We start from the raw sequence: 18,300 nt of genomic DNA, 5'->3' as shown, positions 1-18,300 counted from the left end.
TACCTTCTATTTTGCACCTTTCAATAATAGAATAGCTGTTAGGAGTATTCATTTCCATAAGGTGTGGTAATGGCCAGAAAAACAGACCACTTAATAGATTATCAGATAACTTTATAGAGGATGCCTCTAAATGACTGCTAGTGATGATGACTGTAGGCTACTCGAGATCAGAAACAAAAAGATTTCTGTCCTGTTTCTGGGCTTCCTATGGGCATGCAGGTAGCCATTAAGGGGTATGGGTCTAAATCCAGTTGCTAGTCCCATCTATAATTGAGTTATTGATTCACTGGGATTTACATTATGTTATTTCTTCCAGTTAGATCTATCAAACACATTCAGGCCAGTCCTCTGGACATGGCATGAATTTGGTCTGATCCAGTAGGACTCTTTTTACATTTAAGTGTTGCCCTATAGTCCTCTCTGTCATATAAAATGACAGAGTGGACTATATAAAATGAGTTCAATGATTAAAATGATTTCAGCCATTTCCACAGAGTCAGCCACGTAAGATTCATCTCCCCTTATTTATTTTATTAGGACTCATCTTATGGATGGTGGTGGTAGTGGCCTTTCCCCTTTCCGTTTCATGTCCCAGGCAAAATCATGAAATGTAAGGATAGGAAGTACAAACATTATTTTTCTTCATTTGTCTTTTCACAGCCCTACGTTTTTTCTGATCCACCTATCATAAGAGTTACACATGGCAGAATTTTTTCTGAAGTTACTACTTTTTTCCATCATATGACTCACACAGTACGACTTTACAAAGTTCATGGTAATGTAATTTTAACAAATACAGTTGAATAATTGTATGCTTTTGTTTGTTTAGAGCAGGGGTCCTCAAACTTTTTAAACGGGGGGCCGGATTACTGTCCCCCAGACGGTTGGAGGGCCAGACTATAGTTTTTTTTTTAAAAAAAAATGATGACCAAATTCCTATGCACACTGCATATGTCCTATTTTGCTACTGTTATGAATTGTAATATAAATATCTGATATGCATGATGTATTTTTATTGTTACAATCTGAACATAAAGCATGGTTTTAGCATTTCTGGAGATAAAATAGTTCCAATTAAAATGAGGAAAGCATTCTATTTTCTGTCTTTTTGAAAGTGGTTTTTGGAATATGTAAGCATGAGTCCCCTTTCAGGGGGAGAAGGGCAGGGTATAAATATAGGAAATAAATCTATATAAATAAAAATGTAATGTTCGTTTGTGGGATTAACAGAACTCAAAAACCACTGGATACCTAACAACCCAATGTATGTCCTTCACTCAAAAAAATTGATTTTGTCATTTGGGAGTTGTAGTTGCTGGAATTTATAGTTTACCTATAATCAAAGAACATTCTGAACCCCATCAACGATGGAATTGAACCAAACTTAGCACACAGTTCTCCCATGACCAACAGAAAATACTGGAAGGGTTTGGTAGGCAGTGTCCTTTGGTTTTAGAGTTGTAGTTCACCTACATCCAGAGATCACTGTGGACTCAAACAAGGATGGATCTGGACCAAACTTGGCACTGATACTCAATATGCCCAAATGTGAACACTGGTGGCATTTGGGGGTTGTATTTGCTGGGATTTATAGTTCACCTGCAATCAAAGAGCATTCTAAACTCCACCAATGATGGAATTGAACCAGTCTTGGTACACAGAACTCCCATGAACAACAGAAAATACTGAAAGGGTTTGGTGGGCATTGACCTTGAGTTTTGGAGTTGTAGTTCACCTGCCTCCATAAATCACTGTGGATTCAAGAAAGATCTGGCCCAAACTTGGCACGAATATTCCATATGCCCAAATGTGAACACTGGTGGAGTATGGGGGAAATAGAATCTTGACATTTGCGAGTTGTAGTTGCTGGGATTTGTAGTTTACCTACAATCACAGAGCATTCTGAACCTCATCAACAATAGAATTGGGCCAAACCTTTCCAGAGCAGCGCGGGATGGAGAAGCCTGTGGAGGGAGAAGCGCTCTCTGCTCTCCCACGGAGAACAGAGAGCGCAGCAGAGTGGACGCCATTCATTCCTCTGTAACAGACGATCCCTGGTGGCAAGGAAGGCTTGCACAAATGGTGGAGGAGGTGCCGGTGGGCGTGGCCAGGCTTCCAGGCCAGGGAAGCCAGCATCGCTTGGCCACGCCCACCCGGTGCCACCTCCACCGTTTGCGCACGTCTTCCTTGCCACCAGGGATCATCTGTTACAGAGGAATGGCGTCCGCTCTGCTGCACTTCTCCCTCCACAGGCTTCTCCTTCCACACGGGATGGAGAAGCCTGTGGAGGGAGAAGCGCAGCAGAGCGGGCGCCATTCCTCTGTAACAGAAAATCCCTGGTGGCGCGAATGGTGGAGGCGGCGCTGGGTGGGCGTGGCCAAGCGATGCTGGCTTCCCTGGCCTGGAAGCCTGGCCACGCCCACCCGGCGCCGCCTCCACCATTCGCGCCACCAGGGATTTTCTGTTACAGAGGAATGGCGCCCGCTCTGCTGCGCTCTCTGTTCTCCGCGGGAGAGCAGAGAGCGCTTCTCCCTCCACAGGCTTCTCCATCCTGTGTGGAAGGAGAAGCCTGTGGAGGGAGAAGCACAGCAGAGCAGACGCCATTGGCGGCGGCGGCGAGGGGCTTTGGACAGGCCAGGACAGGCCGCGCGGGCTGGATAAAGGCCCTTGGCGGGCCGCATACAGCCCGCGGGCCATAGTTTGGGGACCCCTGGTTTAGAGTTTCATTTTTGCCCTGTTTTGTGTTGTACGTGAATATCGTTAGGAGGCCTTTGTGTAGCCATAACTTTTTTTGCTCCAGTGGGTGGTCTTTGTTGGCGAGGAGGATATGTTAATTTGCTAAATACAGGGTTAGTCAAAATGCATAGGCCAATAAGCCATTCAATTGAATGGCTTATTGGCCTATGCATTTTGACTAACCCTGTATATTTAGCATCGCTGTCATGTGCTTTTGAAGAGCATTGGGCAAATTCATCCAGTATAGGTTGCAAAAGCTAGACTAACTGTTATAAACTGGGACTGGCATCCACCCCCAGCTTTTGCTTTGTTTCTAAGCAGAATTTAAATTGCTATTTGGACTTTTAAAGTCCATAAACAGCCCGTCTGGATACCATATTTTCCCATATGAACCAGCTTGTAGTTGACATAATCTTGGAAGGCATTTTGTTTAAATAAGGTTTGATTTTCTTAACCATGTTTTGATATTTCAAAAGAGTGCTTCTGGTTCTTTTGATACATAAAATTTAAATTGGACTCATGTGACTGCATGAAAAATAGTACACAAAATATTTTGTGAGGGTTTGAAAAGTTTGCATTTTAGCTCTCTTGGTGATGTTGGAACTTCCTGCTAGGTTGGCTTCTTTCCTGTACTTGCCCAAAAGGGGTTAACTGGTTTGGTGATGCTATTTATTTTTATTGATAAGTATTTTATGTTTAATCTGTTTTAAAGTTTTGATAGTATTTCTATTTTTATTGCAATTGTTTTTATTGTTAGCTGCTTTGATAATCAATTTTAGAATAAAGGTATTTCATTCAGAAAGAGTAGGTGAACTCTTTATTATGAAAAGCAATGAAAACTACCATTTTCACAGCCTTTGTTTCTGTATCTGAGAGGGACAAGAGCAGCAAACAACTCAAATGACGATTTTAGTCATTCTACTTCTGATAATCAGAGGTAGCAAATGTGGAATTGGTTGGACTAATGTAATATGCCAGCCTTCCTAAATAATGTACTCTCTATATCAGGCATGGGCAAACTAAGACTCATGGCCTAGACATGGCCCTCTGCGCCCTTATGTCCAGCCCTCAAAATTTCCCCCGTCTTCTGGGCATAAGAATGTCTGCCACATCCTCATCCTGAAAGAAGGAGGGAGGGAGGGAGGCATGCAGCGAGTGAAACCCCTCTAGAGTGCTCTCATTCTCCACGTGCCTTCCTTGGGCTCTTCTCCAGGCAATCCTGTCTCAATGCCAGGAGAAGCGCATCCCGGGCGAAGAGGCAAGCGGAGGGTGAAGTGGCTCCAAAGCCGCCACACCTGCCATGTTGCCTCTCCCTTCTCCTGGCATCAGGACGAGGCCCTGTCCTGATGCAGGCAGAAGGGAGAGGCAGGTGAGGGGCAAGGGATCCTTATGCTGGGAGGAAAGCCTGAGGGTTATTTGCCCCTGGCCCTGTCCCTAGCTCCGTCCCCTCCTGAGCCCACCCTGCCCTCCCTCCTAGCTCAGTCCTCCCTCCTGGCCGGACTCGCAATGTGGCCCCAGGGCAAAAAAAGCTTGTCCATGCCTGTTCTATATGCTTTTTAATGCAAACTCAATACTCCCTTTCTGTTGGCCATTCTGGTCTATGCTGATAGGATAGTTCAAAATGAGAAAGGCTGCAGTATATATAATGGTTACAATATTACAGTTTGCAACTTCTGCCCCTGGCATCACTCTTAAAATGGTGCTTTCATTATAAGATACCATCATGTATGAACAAGGAAATTATGTATTTTAGAGAGCTCCCTCTGTTTGTGAGTTGAGCTTCGAAAAAGGTAAACTGAGGAACTGACAAAACTACCTCTGAGTATTCCTTGCCAAGAAAACCCTATGAAAATAATGGGGTCACCATAGGTTGATAGGGACTTCAAGCCAGATACATGCTCATAGATAGTTCATTGGTCTTTTAACAGTACCTGTATCACTTCAGGTAATGGGTTTGACAATTCAGTATTGGAAGATCACAAAATGTTTTTATAATTTAGGATTAGAAGGCCAGTCTCCTGAGATCACCAATATTGTGGACATCAGAGGAGAACATAATCATGAGATTGCAATGAGAATTTCTACTGATATAGAAAGCCAAAACAGATTTTATAGTGACCTCAATGGATACCAGGTAATTGCAATGGTTTATTTAAGACAAGCAAGGCCTGAATCTAGTGTAGAACTGAGTTGCTTTTGTACATATTTCAAAAAAGGTCATAAAGTATAATAAGACAGTTAGTACCCTCTCGTACCTGTCACCTTCCTTTATATAGTTTTTATCAATGACGTATCTTCTCGGATCCACATGTCAGTACTGCAGATACATATTTCCACTTCCATGAAAGGGAAATAATTTACCAAGATTAGTTTTGTTTTGTTATGCTGCAGCTGAGCCCACAGCCATGGTGGAATGCAGTACATTTCATTCAGCCCAGTTCCGTGTATTTGCAGCAAATTGTTTGCAAGCTCTTTCATTTGCTAGAGTAAGCACACAGATATTATTATTATTATTATTATTATTATTATTATTATTCCACTGTTCTCTCTGGGCTGAGACCCAAAGCAGCTCACAACCTTAAAAACAATACACTTAATCTAATACGGAGCTGTGCATACATCTGTGAACTTACTTGAACAAAAACTTTCCCTGTATCAGCCACCCTGTTCATTTTAAACTTTTCAGTATTTCCACTTTCTGAGACAGCATTAGTCAAGACCACTGCTGTCATAACATTCCTAGAATTGCTTCATTGATTCATTGGGCAAATAAGATTTTCATTCTCTAAGGCTCTTAAAATAAATGTTTAGGAAGTATCATTTGTTTTTAAAGGCCCATACCTTTAAACACTTAACTAGTAAACGTTTTATTTCAAAACTTTTTAAAAGATAAATGATACTACATTTGTTCACTATTTACAGTTCACGTGATTACAATTGTATTCTTTCTAACCTTTCCTTGAACTCTCAACAATGTCCCCTCCTGCCCTGCTGGTTCTTTTTTGACCAGAACTCACACACTGTTCAATTTTCAAATTTTAAAAAGTCTAGAGCAGGCACTAGCTAGAGCAGAGCTAGAGCAGGCACTAGCTCTGTCTATTACAATTCTATTATTTGTTTTTGTAGGAATTTCTTTGCTCTTGAAGGTGGGGAATATTAATGCAGTAAATGAATAGAACAAGAAAGGGGACCCTGGTGGCACAATGGGTTACACCCTTGTGCTGGCAGAACTGCTGACTGAAAGGTCAGTGGTTTGAATCTGGGGAGTGGAGTGAGCTCCCATCTGTCAGCCCCAACTTCTCATGTGGGAACATGGGGAAAACCTCCCACAGAATGGTAAAACATCCAGGAGTCCCCTGGGCAACGTCCCTGCAGATGGCCAATTCTCTCACACCAGACGCAACTTGCAGTTTCTCAAGTCACTCCACACACACACACACACACACACACACAAATAGAACATGAACTGGTATAATGTAGTGGTTTGAGTGTTGAACTAGAATACAAGGAGAGCAGGGTTTGAATCCCTGCTCAGTCATTGAAGCCCATTCACTGGGTGATCTTGAGCAAGTCGCATACTCCAGCCCCTATGGACAAATTCTGTCATATGTCTGAAATGACTTGAAGGCATGTTACAACGAAATTAATAGAAGAAATTTTACTTGTGATGAGCATGACTGATGGTTTGGTTTTCTAGAAAAAAAGCTTTATTATCCCTCTGTTCTTTCAACACAATAGTGCTCTTGCATCTAATCACCTCTTCCTTATCATGTATACCTCGTAGAGGCCTGGGTTTTTGCATAGGATATTTTAAACAACTACTTTAGCTTCATCTATAAATCAATTTGAGTAATACTTCTTGTTGCTTACAGTGTGTGGTATTATTTGTCCCCTGTTGATCAAAACAAAAAACAATAGTAACCTCATTTTAGGATGAGTGATTTTCTTTTGTGTTTTTTTAAAGTACAGTATTTATAGTTTCTGCTGGTTTTTAGGTATCAAAAGAAAGTTTACTATTTGTCTTACTTAAATTATCAATGAAGTTCACTGAAATCATCTTTGATCATTTAGATTCAGCCTAGACAAACAATGAGCAAATTGCCTCTACAAGCAAATTTTTATCCAATGACCACAATGGCTTATGTCCAGGATAACATGATTCGCTTGACTCTTCATTCAGCTCAATCTCTTGGAATTTCAAGTTTAAAAAGTGGTAAGTAACTATATTGGCTTTCAAATAATGATTCTGGTGGAAATAAATCACATTATCCTGATAACATACCATAAGTGACTGCACAACCACAATGTATAATGGTTCTCTAATATTTAAATACTCACTCAAAACAGGAGAAAGTAATGTAACCAGAAGTGTGTTAAACATGTATCAGCATTGCCCATTGTAACTCTGTCTGATGGCTTGATGTACATTAGTTTAGGGAGAATTATATGTCTCCTATCTTATGCATATCATTTTAGTCTCCTAACTACATCAGCATCTCAAAAACTTACAGATCTGTGTTCATGTGAAACTTTATCTAAACTATTAATGAATCTTGGTTAATTTTCTTTGGGTTTTGCTTAATATGATTCAACCCTTTAATTCATGTTGGTGGAGCCTAAGTAAAACAAAATGTTTGTTTTCAGGCCAATTGGAGGTCATCATGGATCGGCGACTTATGCAGGATGACAACCGAGGCTTAGGACAAGGTGTACACGATAACAAAATCACTGCTAATCTATTCCGACTTCTGTTGGAGAAAAGAAATGGAGTAGATACGGTAGGATGAGTGTTACCTATATTTTCCTTCCTTTATAAACAACAAATAATGTTCTAATATGTATTATTAATCTGTATTATTAATATTAATATATATTATTGGTAATAAACCATAACACTGTCATATTAAGTGCATTTCCAGAGAGATAATCTTTTTTTTTAAAGAGCAGTAATGGTTCACTGTTCAAATGTGGATTTAACTGCACCGAGGGAGGAGTGAGGAACCCTCTGGTTCATGGAGAAGGGAATACTGGGTGGGAAAGTTCAATTGGAGGATATGGTGCTTTTGAGTAGACAATTCCCTAAATAGCTGGCCCCAGCTAGGACCCAACATCTTGTCCTAGCACTTCACTATTGCTCTTTTCCTTACTGCTGCCATATGACCTATGTACAGAATGAGGCAGCATAACTTACTTTTTTCAAAACTTAATAAAACCCATTGTATGAATCAGAATTTTTTTATAACGTAGGCACATACCTAAAGTTTTGTTTTACGTAATTTTGAAGATCAAATTAGGTAGGTGATGTCCCCCATTCTCCATTCTCCATACACTGAGTAAACCAATTTCTGGCGTTTGTCATGACTCTTGCCAGCATAGCAGGCGTTATGTTTGCAATTTCTTCCTGGATGTTGGTCTTCAAATCTTGTAGGGTCCTTGGATGGTTCACATAAACATGGGATTTCAAAAAACCCCATAGAAAAAAATCACAAGGGGCGGACCGGCCATTCCAAATCCACTCGAAAAGTAGGCTTCAACGGCAAAAGCACGCTCCTCACTGTTCCAACGCATGATGGCGACTGAACTGTGTCAAGACAAAACTTTATACTCCCACCTCTCGAACGAGATCACTAGCGCTCCGCTACGTCTTCAACCGACTGAATGGTGTGCATTTAAAAAAAGGAAGTTATGCTGCCTCACCCTGTACTTTACTCACTACCCTATCCTTTAAATTATTGTTGCACCAGTCCGCCTACCCATAACAATAAATTGAATTGTTGTTGGTTGTTGGTTTTGACACCTCTTTTATATATTGTTATAATGTTGTTGTTGTATTTTGTTTTATACTGTTGTTATGCATTTTAATGTGTTGCATTTTAAACTTGTGTTGATTGGGCTTGGCTGCCCTGAGTCCCCTGGGGAAGATGGAGGCGGGGTACCAAAAAAAATTATGGTTGGGAATCCACTGAGTTCAAGGACCCCACATAATCTGTCCTACATAGGGTTTCCAGCAGAGAAATCCAGGCCCCTATATTGTTTTAAGTTCTCTAAGTCTGTTTAAAATTATACTTTGTTGGTAAACCATTTAGCTTTCTCTAAGCCGTTCTGAGTCCCCCTTCGGGGGTTGAGAAGGACGGGATAGATAAATAATTCTTTCTTGTTTTGACTTGTCATGAGGCATTTATAACATGGTTATACTGAATGTGAACAGAGGCATAATGTGCTAGTTAAGATCAACAGTCTTGTACATATGGAGGCTCTCCATATGTTCTGGGACTCCCAACTAACATGGTTATCCCAATCATATAAATGGTCAATCACTATATATGGAATATGATGATGGGTGGGATGGAGTTAGCATGCTCCCTCTTCTTATATATTTAATTTAACATGATTATGACTGAATGAATATACTGCAGCCTTAAGTATGAGGCCACATTATCTATTTGCTGAGAACACAAAATGTGTCTTTTGCTTGTTGAAATTTAATGCTCTTATTTCTTTAAAAAGTGTTGTGAATATGCAACCAACTTTACTCCAGGAACAACTTTATCTCAAAACTTATTCCATTGTACTTGTAAATTTGAGGGAGGCAATGGATCATCAAAAGATTGTGACAAGGTTACAAATCAATACTGAATCTGTAGCATACTTTAAAACTCACAAGATTTACTAAATCACTACAATATTCCCCAGAGTAAACAATATCAAATTGGCTTTTGAATTGTCTTTTGGAAGCTTCAGGTTTGATTCTTCCTTTGGAAATATTTTGAAATAAGACCAGTGATTAAGGTCTACTTCATAATGTGCTAGAAGAGTGAAACTTTTGGAATTAAGATCCTTCTGTTTTGTGTTGTCTGGGGCACAGGAAGAATTGGTAGCCAAATGAAAAAGATTGCAAGGTCAGCTATATTGGGAGCAAGAATTATGAAGAGAGTTGTATGGATGGGAATTGAAAGCTGGCAGCTCTGAGTTGCCAGTTTATCCGATGTGTGGTTTCTTCAAGAGGGTGAAGGCACAGGCAATTTCCTAGATCACCCTCTGCAAAGTACCTTGCCTCCAAGGGACACCTCCCCACTCCCAAAAGGAATGCATTGGAGGAATAGGTGACTCGGGATCTCCAATCTTTTGTTGATGTCCTTGCCATGCTGCCATGCTTTCCTTTGAAAGCATGAAGAAATGCGACTGTTGTTTCACCAGAATTCCAGGCTGAATGTGTAAAGTAATATATTCATGATTACTTTTATCCTTGACTGTAAATTGGAGTTGTTTTGATGGATTGTGTCTTATCAAAGATTAGCCACTTGGCGCCCTCCAGATTCTTTGGAGCACAGCATCCATAATCCATGATCATTGGACGTAGTCACTGGGGCTTTTGAAAGGTCACATGTAACTGCACAAATGTTCACAGTGAACTTTCAAAACAAGCATACAAACCACACAGCATTGAATTTTCTCTGTTTTCTTTAGCATATTAAGTGATGAAGATTTGACACACAAACAATACCATAGTCTTTAGAGTAGCTGTTGGGCCACTAATGAAATTTATGGGAATTACATTTTAAAATTTTATAAATGTTGCCTGCAGTAGAATAAATAATATTGTATATGATTCAAAGTTTGGCAGTGAGTAGGCAAGGTATGATAAGTTATTTAAATGCTACAGACAAAAGCAAAACAGAACATCCTGTAAATAATGAAAAGGCATTTAATGATAAAGGAATTCATATTATGTACTCATCAAGCACAGATGCATATGACAGAGGACGGCACAAGATTGCCAGCAAGAGTGAAAAAGATATGCAATATTCTTTTAGAATGTGCATAAAGGCTGCCAGCTGGTTATTTAGGCACTCGTAGACTTATACACTTAATTTCACATGGTCCAGTTCATATTTGTGTTCCTCCTTGCATTCTCCATTTGGTATAAAGGGAAGAATTATTATTCCAACACTTGGGTACAGATGAGGATTGGCATCTAGTTTTATTCCCAGAATAATGGATCAATGAATAAATGCATATATATTTATTTACTGCTATTTTCTTTTCTTTTTTGTAATAGAAAGAAGAGAAGTTATCAGTCAGCTATCCTTCTCTCCTTAGTCACATGACATCGTCTTTCATGAATCACCCCATGATTCTGATGGTTACCTATGCAGAAACTGGTGTCCCATCCCTACTGAATACTTTTTCACCACTAATTGCACCCATGCCGTGCGATATGCTTATTGTCAATTTAAGAACAATACAATCAAAGGTAAGTTGGGAAAATACATTTTCATTGCCCCTCTCAATACATTTGAATTGTTTGTTGTGGAGAGTACAAGTTTTTAAAACTTCTGGTATGAGAGAGGAAATTGAATGCTGCCTCAGCATTTTTTCTCTTCTAAGCACACAAAATGTATCTGAAAAATTCTTGACACCAACTCTGCAAAGGGTGTCAATCACAAAGAAAGAAAACACAAGCCATTTTTGCTCATATATTGAACAGGAGTTTCAATTTAAAACCAACAGCATCTTCTCTCCTCTGGTTCTGGTCTGCAGTACAGTTGTGTACTTTGATAATTGTATATATATAGATGTAATCCACTTTTTCACAGCACAAATAGAATTACCAGTTGAATTACTTTGATTTATAAATAGGCTTTCATTAGGTAAAATTGCTGAATCAGAGAGTGATAAGCATCTCATATTTTGTAAGCCACCAACCACTGCTTTATTTTTTACCAGCATAAAATTGTGGATTTTTGCATGTTATTGGAATGAGCCCCCGGTGACGCAATGGGTTAAACCCTTGTGCCAGCAGGACTGCTGACTGACAGGTCAGCGGTTCGAATCCAGGAAGAGCAAGTTGGGCTCCTTCTGTGAGCTCCAGCTCCCCATGCAGGGGCATGAGAGAAGCCTCCCACAGGATGGTAAAACATTAAAAACATCTGGGCGTCCCCTGGGCAACGTCCTTGCAGACAGCCAATTCTCTCACACCAGAAGTGACTTGCAGTTTCTCAAGTTGCTCCTGACATGAAAAAAAAAATGGAATGATAAATGCTAACATAGTTAAAACATTTTCATATTGGAAAATGTTGAGCTCTTGCACTAATAACGTTAAAATATTTAGATTTACACCAAACAGAAAATCCCATGTATTTCAGTAACAGAACGTAACTAAAGAACATTTCCAAACAGCATCCTTTCCCCTAGCATTTTCTAGCTAATATGTTATTCTTTCCCCCATTACAGAAGAATCTTGCAGTCCTGAGTGGCTGCTCTCTCACATTAGATCAATAATGCACAATATTGTACAACCTTCAAAACATCAATATTTTTAAAAGCAAAAGGTTTACCAAAGAGGCCTGGTAACAGGCAGCCATGCTCGAATTTTCTTTTGTTAAAAGGGATAAGTGTTTTGCAGTACCAGGCCTGAAGTATAGCTTAGCGCTAGGGACATGCCATTGCTTTAAGATGTGGTAATGACCACTGGCTTAATTGGAGGATAATGTGTGTTATCAGCAGCAACCAGTCATGATAACTGTGTGTAAGCTCTGTAACAGCAGCAGAGGATGGCTTTTGCCTTCAGGCAATACTTGGTCATGGTGAGAAACACGATATTGGGCTTGAAGGACTGTTGGTTTGATCCAGAACAGCTCTTACATAGCACAGTACAGAATGTAGTCTCTGAAATGATTTCTCTAAAGGCATATTTCCCAGCTGCATACCAAAAGCACATCCTTTATTCTCTCTAACTCGGGCTTTCTGAAGGGTAAGCAAAATCTGCGAGCATATCAGTTACTAGAGCCTGTGTGTGTGTGTTTCTAATTTGTAGGTTGCTGAATCTAAATTGAAACATTTAGATGCCTCCTCTTTTGCACAATGCAGTTTACTTTTCTGGTGACTGGGGGGGATATTTTGGTTGTGTTTGAGAGCATTTTCTGGCTTTCTGTTTTGATGCTGCTGCCAAGTGAATCTAGTGGTATAAGATGTTGTGGAACTTTAAAAAGGACATAAAGAACTTTTTCTCTGTTCAGGCTTAACATTACAGCAGTTACCAGTTAATCTTGGCTAGAAACCAGTAATGCTAGGCTCCAAATTGCCCATTCAGATTCAAGCAGTTGACTGATTAATAGATTGGTGGAGTGCTTATACATATTTATATGGTGCCTTTCAGGATACACAGCCTTGCAAGGCTTCGAATACAAGCAGTATCACAGTAAGGATTTTTTAAAAAGAAGATGTGATTGTTTTAGGATGGGGGGCATTAGAGAGGAAGGGCTCGGAGATGCCTGTTTCCTTCTCTCTTGCTGTGTCTCTGTGGATTCGGTTTCCTTGATGATGTTATATTAGCTGTCTTTTGTCAGTGGTGGTACAATTTGGCTCTGAGATGGCCTTTGCCTGCCTCTTTCCTGGAAATCATCTCTCTGGTAATGGACCTGTAGGAGCTAGGGGAAAGTGCTACTGGAGTAGATGTTCAAGGTGGTCTTTGCCTATCTGTTTTCTAACCTTCACGTTGTTTTCACTTCCAAGATCTTTCCACAGATCAGTCAATGATAACGACATTGTAGAGAAGCAGGGAGATTGGGGATAGTTCAGCTGGAGCAAGTTCTCAGGTGGCATTTGTCTGCCTGTTTTCCTCTTTGTTCTTTGATTATTTTCCCCAGAGCTATTTCAGTTTCTTTCTGTATTATGTGCCTTCATGTTGTTCCCTTCAAGGTAACCTTAAGGCAAAGCTAACATTGGAGGTGTGTGTGTGTGTGTGTGTGTATGCGCGCAAGAATTGTTGAGAGTGGTTTTGACATTGCTTTTCTCTCAGGGTGAGAAAGGGTGAAAGAAAACAGATTCAGATCATGGTTACCTGGAGTACTACTTGAGCACTTAAGCTGCTACACCACACTGGCTCTTAATTTCAATGTCACAGTCAACATTCAGAATTTTATATCTATGCCCTGAACTTGCTAATTTCTCCTCCAAATTTCTCTTTTTTGTTTACAGGCGGATTCAGGTCCATCAGATGAAGCTGCCCTCATTCTTCATAGGAAAGGATTTGACTGCAGATTTGCAAACACAGACCTAGGGCTCCTCTGCTCCACAACTCAGGGAAAGGTATTCTGAGATATTTTAACATTTTCCCTAAGGGGAAGGAGGTGGGAAACCTTGCTGAGATTCTTCACTTTTACTGTGAACATGGCTCAGGCATGCCTTGTGCTGCTTTCAGACTTTTTCTTGTTGTATTAAAACCTAAGCTTTAGGAAATGTTGACTATAGCTTGAAGAGGAGGACCTGTTGCTTGATAATCAACTTTAAACATTCTTTAAGTAGAATTACAGGGGTCTTTGGGCTCTTCTTTTTAAATTATGATGACACATATCTAAATGGGTTTCCGGACAATCTACTGAATATTGAGAAGCTGTAACGGGTTCTCCTTCTGTGGCATCTGCATCTCCCTCCCTATCACTCATTCTCTGCTTCTTGGGTGGTGCAGGTCGTGATCACCCCTGGAGGGCAGTTGGCCTGCCTGCCTCCCTCCTTCCATTGCTTGCCATTTGGGTCCTCTGGGGGTGCCTGATGACCACACACCCCTCCAGGTTGCAATGCCACCCAAGGAGTTGCCAGAGTTATAAAGGCTACAAACACCAGCCAGGCCTACCATACTTCCCTATTCTTTCCACTGGTCAAGTGTAGCTTCCCTCCCGTAAACCTCTTGCCCTCCCCAATGGCCAAGCCCCCCTTCCCTCTAATTTTATATGACCCACAAATGATGTTATAAATATCCAAATGGCCCTTGGCAGAATAAAAGGTTCTCCCTTTTGCTCTAAGACAGTGGTTTTGAAGTTTTGCTCCTTCAGTTGTTTTGGACTTACTAAAGGTTGAAAACCATTGGTGTACAACAACATCGCAAAAGTGTTGCATTTTTGGTTGTCACTATTTAAGTATGTATTTTTAGAAATTTGAAAACTATGTTTGATTGATTTATTACAACAAACACTAGACATTCACGCCCATGCATACTATCATTCCTTAGACCAAGGATAGACAACATAATGCCCTCCAGATGTTTTGGACTAGACCTCTTATATTTCCCAGTCATATTCTTTTTGGCTTATAAGAGTTATAATCCAAAGCCCTAGATGCACTTACCCACCCTGCTTGAAAAAAATGGCTTTAAAACATATTCTACTGGGGAAGCCCATTTAATGTAAACATGGCCAGTTTTTGTATCGGTGTATTCTGTTTAGGATTTTAGATTATTATATTACAGTATTCCAGGTGTGCACTCTTCTCATATCAGGCACTGGCCTCGATTTGGCATGCTAGAATCCACCAAGAACTCATGCATAGTTTGCATGTTCAGAAGTAGCCTCTGAACATACAATGTATTAGGATTTGTCCCTTGGGCACACTGAAAGAGTATTGATAAATATCTAAGAACCAACAGAATTCCCCCATAATTCCCTTCTAATGCCCATAATGCAAGCTGGGCTTTAGAAGAAACTTATTAAAAGGTGAATTAGTCTCAGGTTTTTCAATGGAGTAATTATTTTTTCTTTTTGAAATTTCCAGCTAAGAATGCACAAACTCTTCAACAAATTTCATGTGGAAAGTCTTACACCAACATCCTTAACTTTGATGCATTCACCTTCAGATGCCAGAAATATGAGTGAGATCAGCATGAGTCCTATGGAGATAAACACATACAGAATTCGGTTGCGATGAAACCTGGCTTTTGAACTTGGTTACTAAAGAATAATCTTCAGCTTTTTGTCTTTTAAAAAGACTGGTGTGCAATAAGAAGCACATTTTTAAAAATTTCAGGTTTTGGATACTGTGACAATATATTCATTTTCGATTTTGTTTTGATCTCCAGCGTCGTAAAAAGCCATGATGCAAGCAACTTTCTTGTGCTGTAATAAAACATGCCAACATCAGTATAATTAAATACAACAAATGAGGGAGAAATGAACAATATTACTTCTCATCAACAAAGAGAATCTCAGGTTAAATATTAGTTTAAGGTTTCTATGTTTATGATTTTGTCTTTGAAGAGTTGGGGGGACATTGATTTTAAGCAGCTTTTTTGATCTGTAGGTAGCTTTTGAATATATATAATTGAAATCCCAGATACAGCTTGAAAATGAACCTAAATACGCTCTGGCAAAGCTATTGGCCAAATACTTAAAGACTTCTATAAATGACAGTTTCAGTTTATTCCACATGGAGTCTGCATTTATCCCACTCTAGAGGGTAGAGTGAAATTCAAGAGCCTTTCAGAAGTGTGGAAGATCTGGAACTGCAGAACTTACATTCTGGAATTTTGGATTCATCTTCCTTTGAAAATACCAGAAAAAACAAGCAAACCTGCAACCTTCCGTTTTGCTACTTGACACTTTGGGATATGTGCAATTGCTCCCATCACACAGAGTAAGGAAATTCAAGGCTGTAATTTCATGACTGCAAAGGGGTTTTTTTTTACAGATCATTTGGATACTAATGAGCTCCAAGATGTTTTTTCTATTTCAGTATTACCACATGAAAATAAATGTGCCTTATTTCTTTTATATATCTATATATATACATCTTGTTACTCTTTTGGTGTCCACACAGTGTTCTTTGGGGTTTGAGTGGGAGGATGGAAATAATACATTGAAGCATTTATGTTTTGACAGTAATGACCACACTCTGATCTCCTGCACCAAGTGTGCACTGATGGTGTTTTGAATGCTTTGACTATTTGAATGTAGTGAAATGATGTCATAAAGCAAAATAATGAAACAATAAAGAATACTGTAAAATCCATCTGCTATTGGCTAAAACGCCACATACACATTGCTATGTGTATTGTAGCAAACAGTGCATTGAGAATCATGTGCCTCTATTTTTTAAAATAGCGTCAGTGCTTATTTTGCCAACGTTTGTTACTCTTTTTCTGCACCATGTATTTCACATTGAGTTCTGAGTGTTGAGTGGGCTTAAAGCTGGTGGGAAACTTTTGGCCTTTCAGATATTTGGGACTTTTACCATTCTTTTCCAATAAACATTCAGCAAAGAGCTGATGGCGATTGTAGGCAGAAACACCTGGAGGATAAAAGGTGTCGCAGCCCTGATTTAAAAGTTCCACTTCCTTTAAAGAAACTGTTTACAACTTCATGTCAAATAAGGCTGCAATCTTATAAACTCTTACTTAGGAGTAAGCCCTGTGGAACTTCCTTCTATGGAAGACTGTATAGAATCACACTGATAAGTGGAAGTTTAGCTTGATTGCATTTCCTTTAACCTTGATCTTTTTTTAGCTTTACTGATACAAATTTAAATGATTTCCTTTAAAATAGGCATTTTAATAAGTCAAAATTGCTTTTTCTGCTCATGCATTTTTGTACTATATGTTTCTGATCTGTGCCACATTCTTACTAAGTACATTTAGCTGCACTTCCAGTCTTATCATTAAAATAAACTTTGTCCAATTTTGGAAGCTCTTTTTAGAGTGCATCATAGTTGCCCTACATCAGTTTTGTAAACATTCTTGTGAATTTTGTTGGGAAAATGGTAAAAAATACATTGGGAATTACGAAAATTTGTAAATGGATAGTTTTATGCAATAAATATACAATTTTGAATACTTTTATATTGAGGTGGAACATTCTTGTAGAAACCTCTTGTTATTACTTTTTCAAAAAAAAATTGTGTCCATTGTATGATAAACCTTTTCCAGAAACCTCTGATTGTTCTTTCAAAACTTCTGAATAATAAAAATTGATGCAATAAATGATAGTGTTGCTTGTAGAACATGTTTTCAAAGGATGTTACATATGGCTAGACCTGCAGCCCAGTCTTAAACCTGTTTACTCAGAAGTCCTCTCAAATTGAATAGGATGAGGCTTCTAGTAATGCAAGCTGAGGATTGCAGCCTGCTTCCTTTATTATTATTTTTTTCAAAACTTTGTCACCAGCTGTAGAATCATGCGTGGATATTATTTAACCAGAAAACTTTTGCTGTCACTCAGAATTGTTTTGTAGGGAAAATGCCATTTGTGGTAATGGTAATTAAATAAATTCTTTAGTTTTCAAAATTTGCTATCCAGTTCACAGTGATTTCTTTCCATAAGTAATTCATTCATGGCTTTAAGACCTAAATCCAATTGCTAATCCTAGAGTTAGGCCCATTGATTCAATGGGATTTATATTACCATATTTCTTAAGTAGGCTGCAACTTTTTGTAGCAACTGTATACAGTAGTCTCGCTTATCCAACACAAACAGGCCAGCAGAATGTTGAATAAGTGAAAACATTGGATAATAAGGAGGGATTAAGGAAAAGCCTATTAAACATCAAATTATGTTATGATTTTATAAATTAAGCACCAAAACTTCATGTTTTACAACAAATTGACAGAAAAAGCGGTTCAGTACACAGTAACATTATGTAGTTATTACTAGTCATGTGCATTCATGTTTTGTGTCCTGGCTTTCAATCAGGGCCCTGATCCATTTTGACTGAGCCTCCAGAAATTGGGAGGTAGGATATTTGCTTTCTGTTTTAGGTGCCAAAAGATCAGTTTTCTTTTGGCCCATTATTTGGGGG

At 39.3% G+C, this 18,300-nt stretch overlaps 1 protein-coding gene across 1 annotated transcript in view; it reads left to right on the top strand.

Annotated features, from left to right (window-relative positions):
- The window catches only part of MAN2A1 (mannosidase alpha class 2A member 1), a 93,215-nt gene extending 75,423 nt beyond the window's left edge, over nt 1–17,792 (top strand). Inside the window, exons 16-22 of the mRNA XM_060761887.2 lie at nt 661–775; nt 4,737–4,870; nt 6,808–6,949; nt 7,381–7,514; nt 10,796–10,990; nt 13,717–13,827; nt 15,286–17,792. Coding sequence (XP_060617870.2) covers nt 661–775; nt 4,737–4,870; nt 6,808–6,949; nt 7,381–7,514; nt 10,796–10,990; nt 13,717–13,827; nt 15,286–15,438 — 984 coding nt within the window. The 3' untranslated portion in view covers nt 15,439–17,792. The remainder of the gene's footprint in view (nt 1–660; nt 776–4,736; nt 4,871–6,807; nt 6,950–7,380; nt 7,515–10,795; nt 10,991–13,716; nt 13,828–15,285) is intronic.
- The last annotated feature ends 508 nt before the right edge of the window (nt 17,793–18,300 follow it).

Source organism: Anolis sagrei, chromosome 2 (assembly GCF_037176765.1).
Source record: "Anolis sagrei isolate rAnoSag1 chromosome 2, rAnoSag1.mat, whole genome shotgun sequence".
Lineage (NCBI taxonomy): Eukaryota > Metazoa > Chordata > Lepidosauria > Squamata > Dactyloidae > Anolis > Anolis sagrei.
Note: the sequence above shows the minus strand (reverse complement) of the source record. Positions and strands in the feature narration are given on the sequence as shown.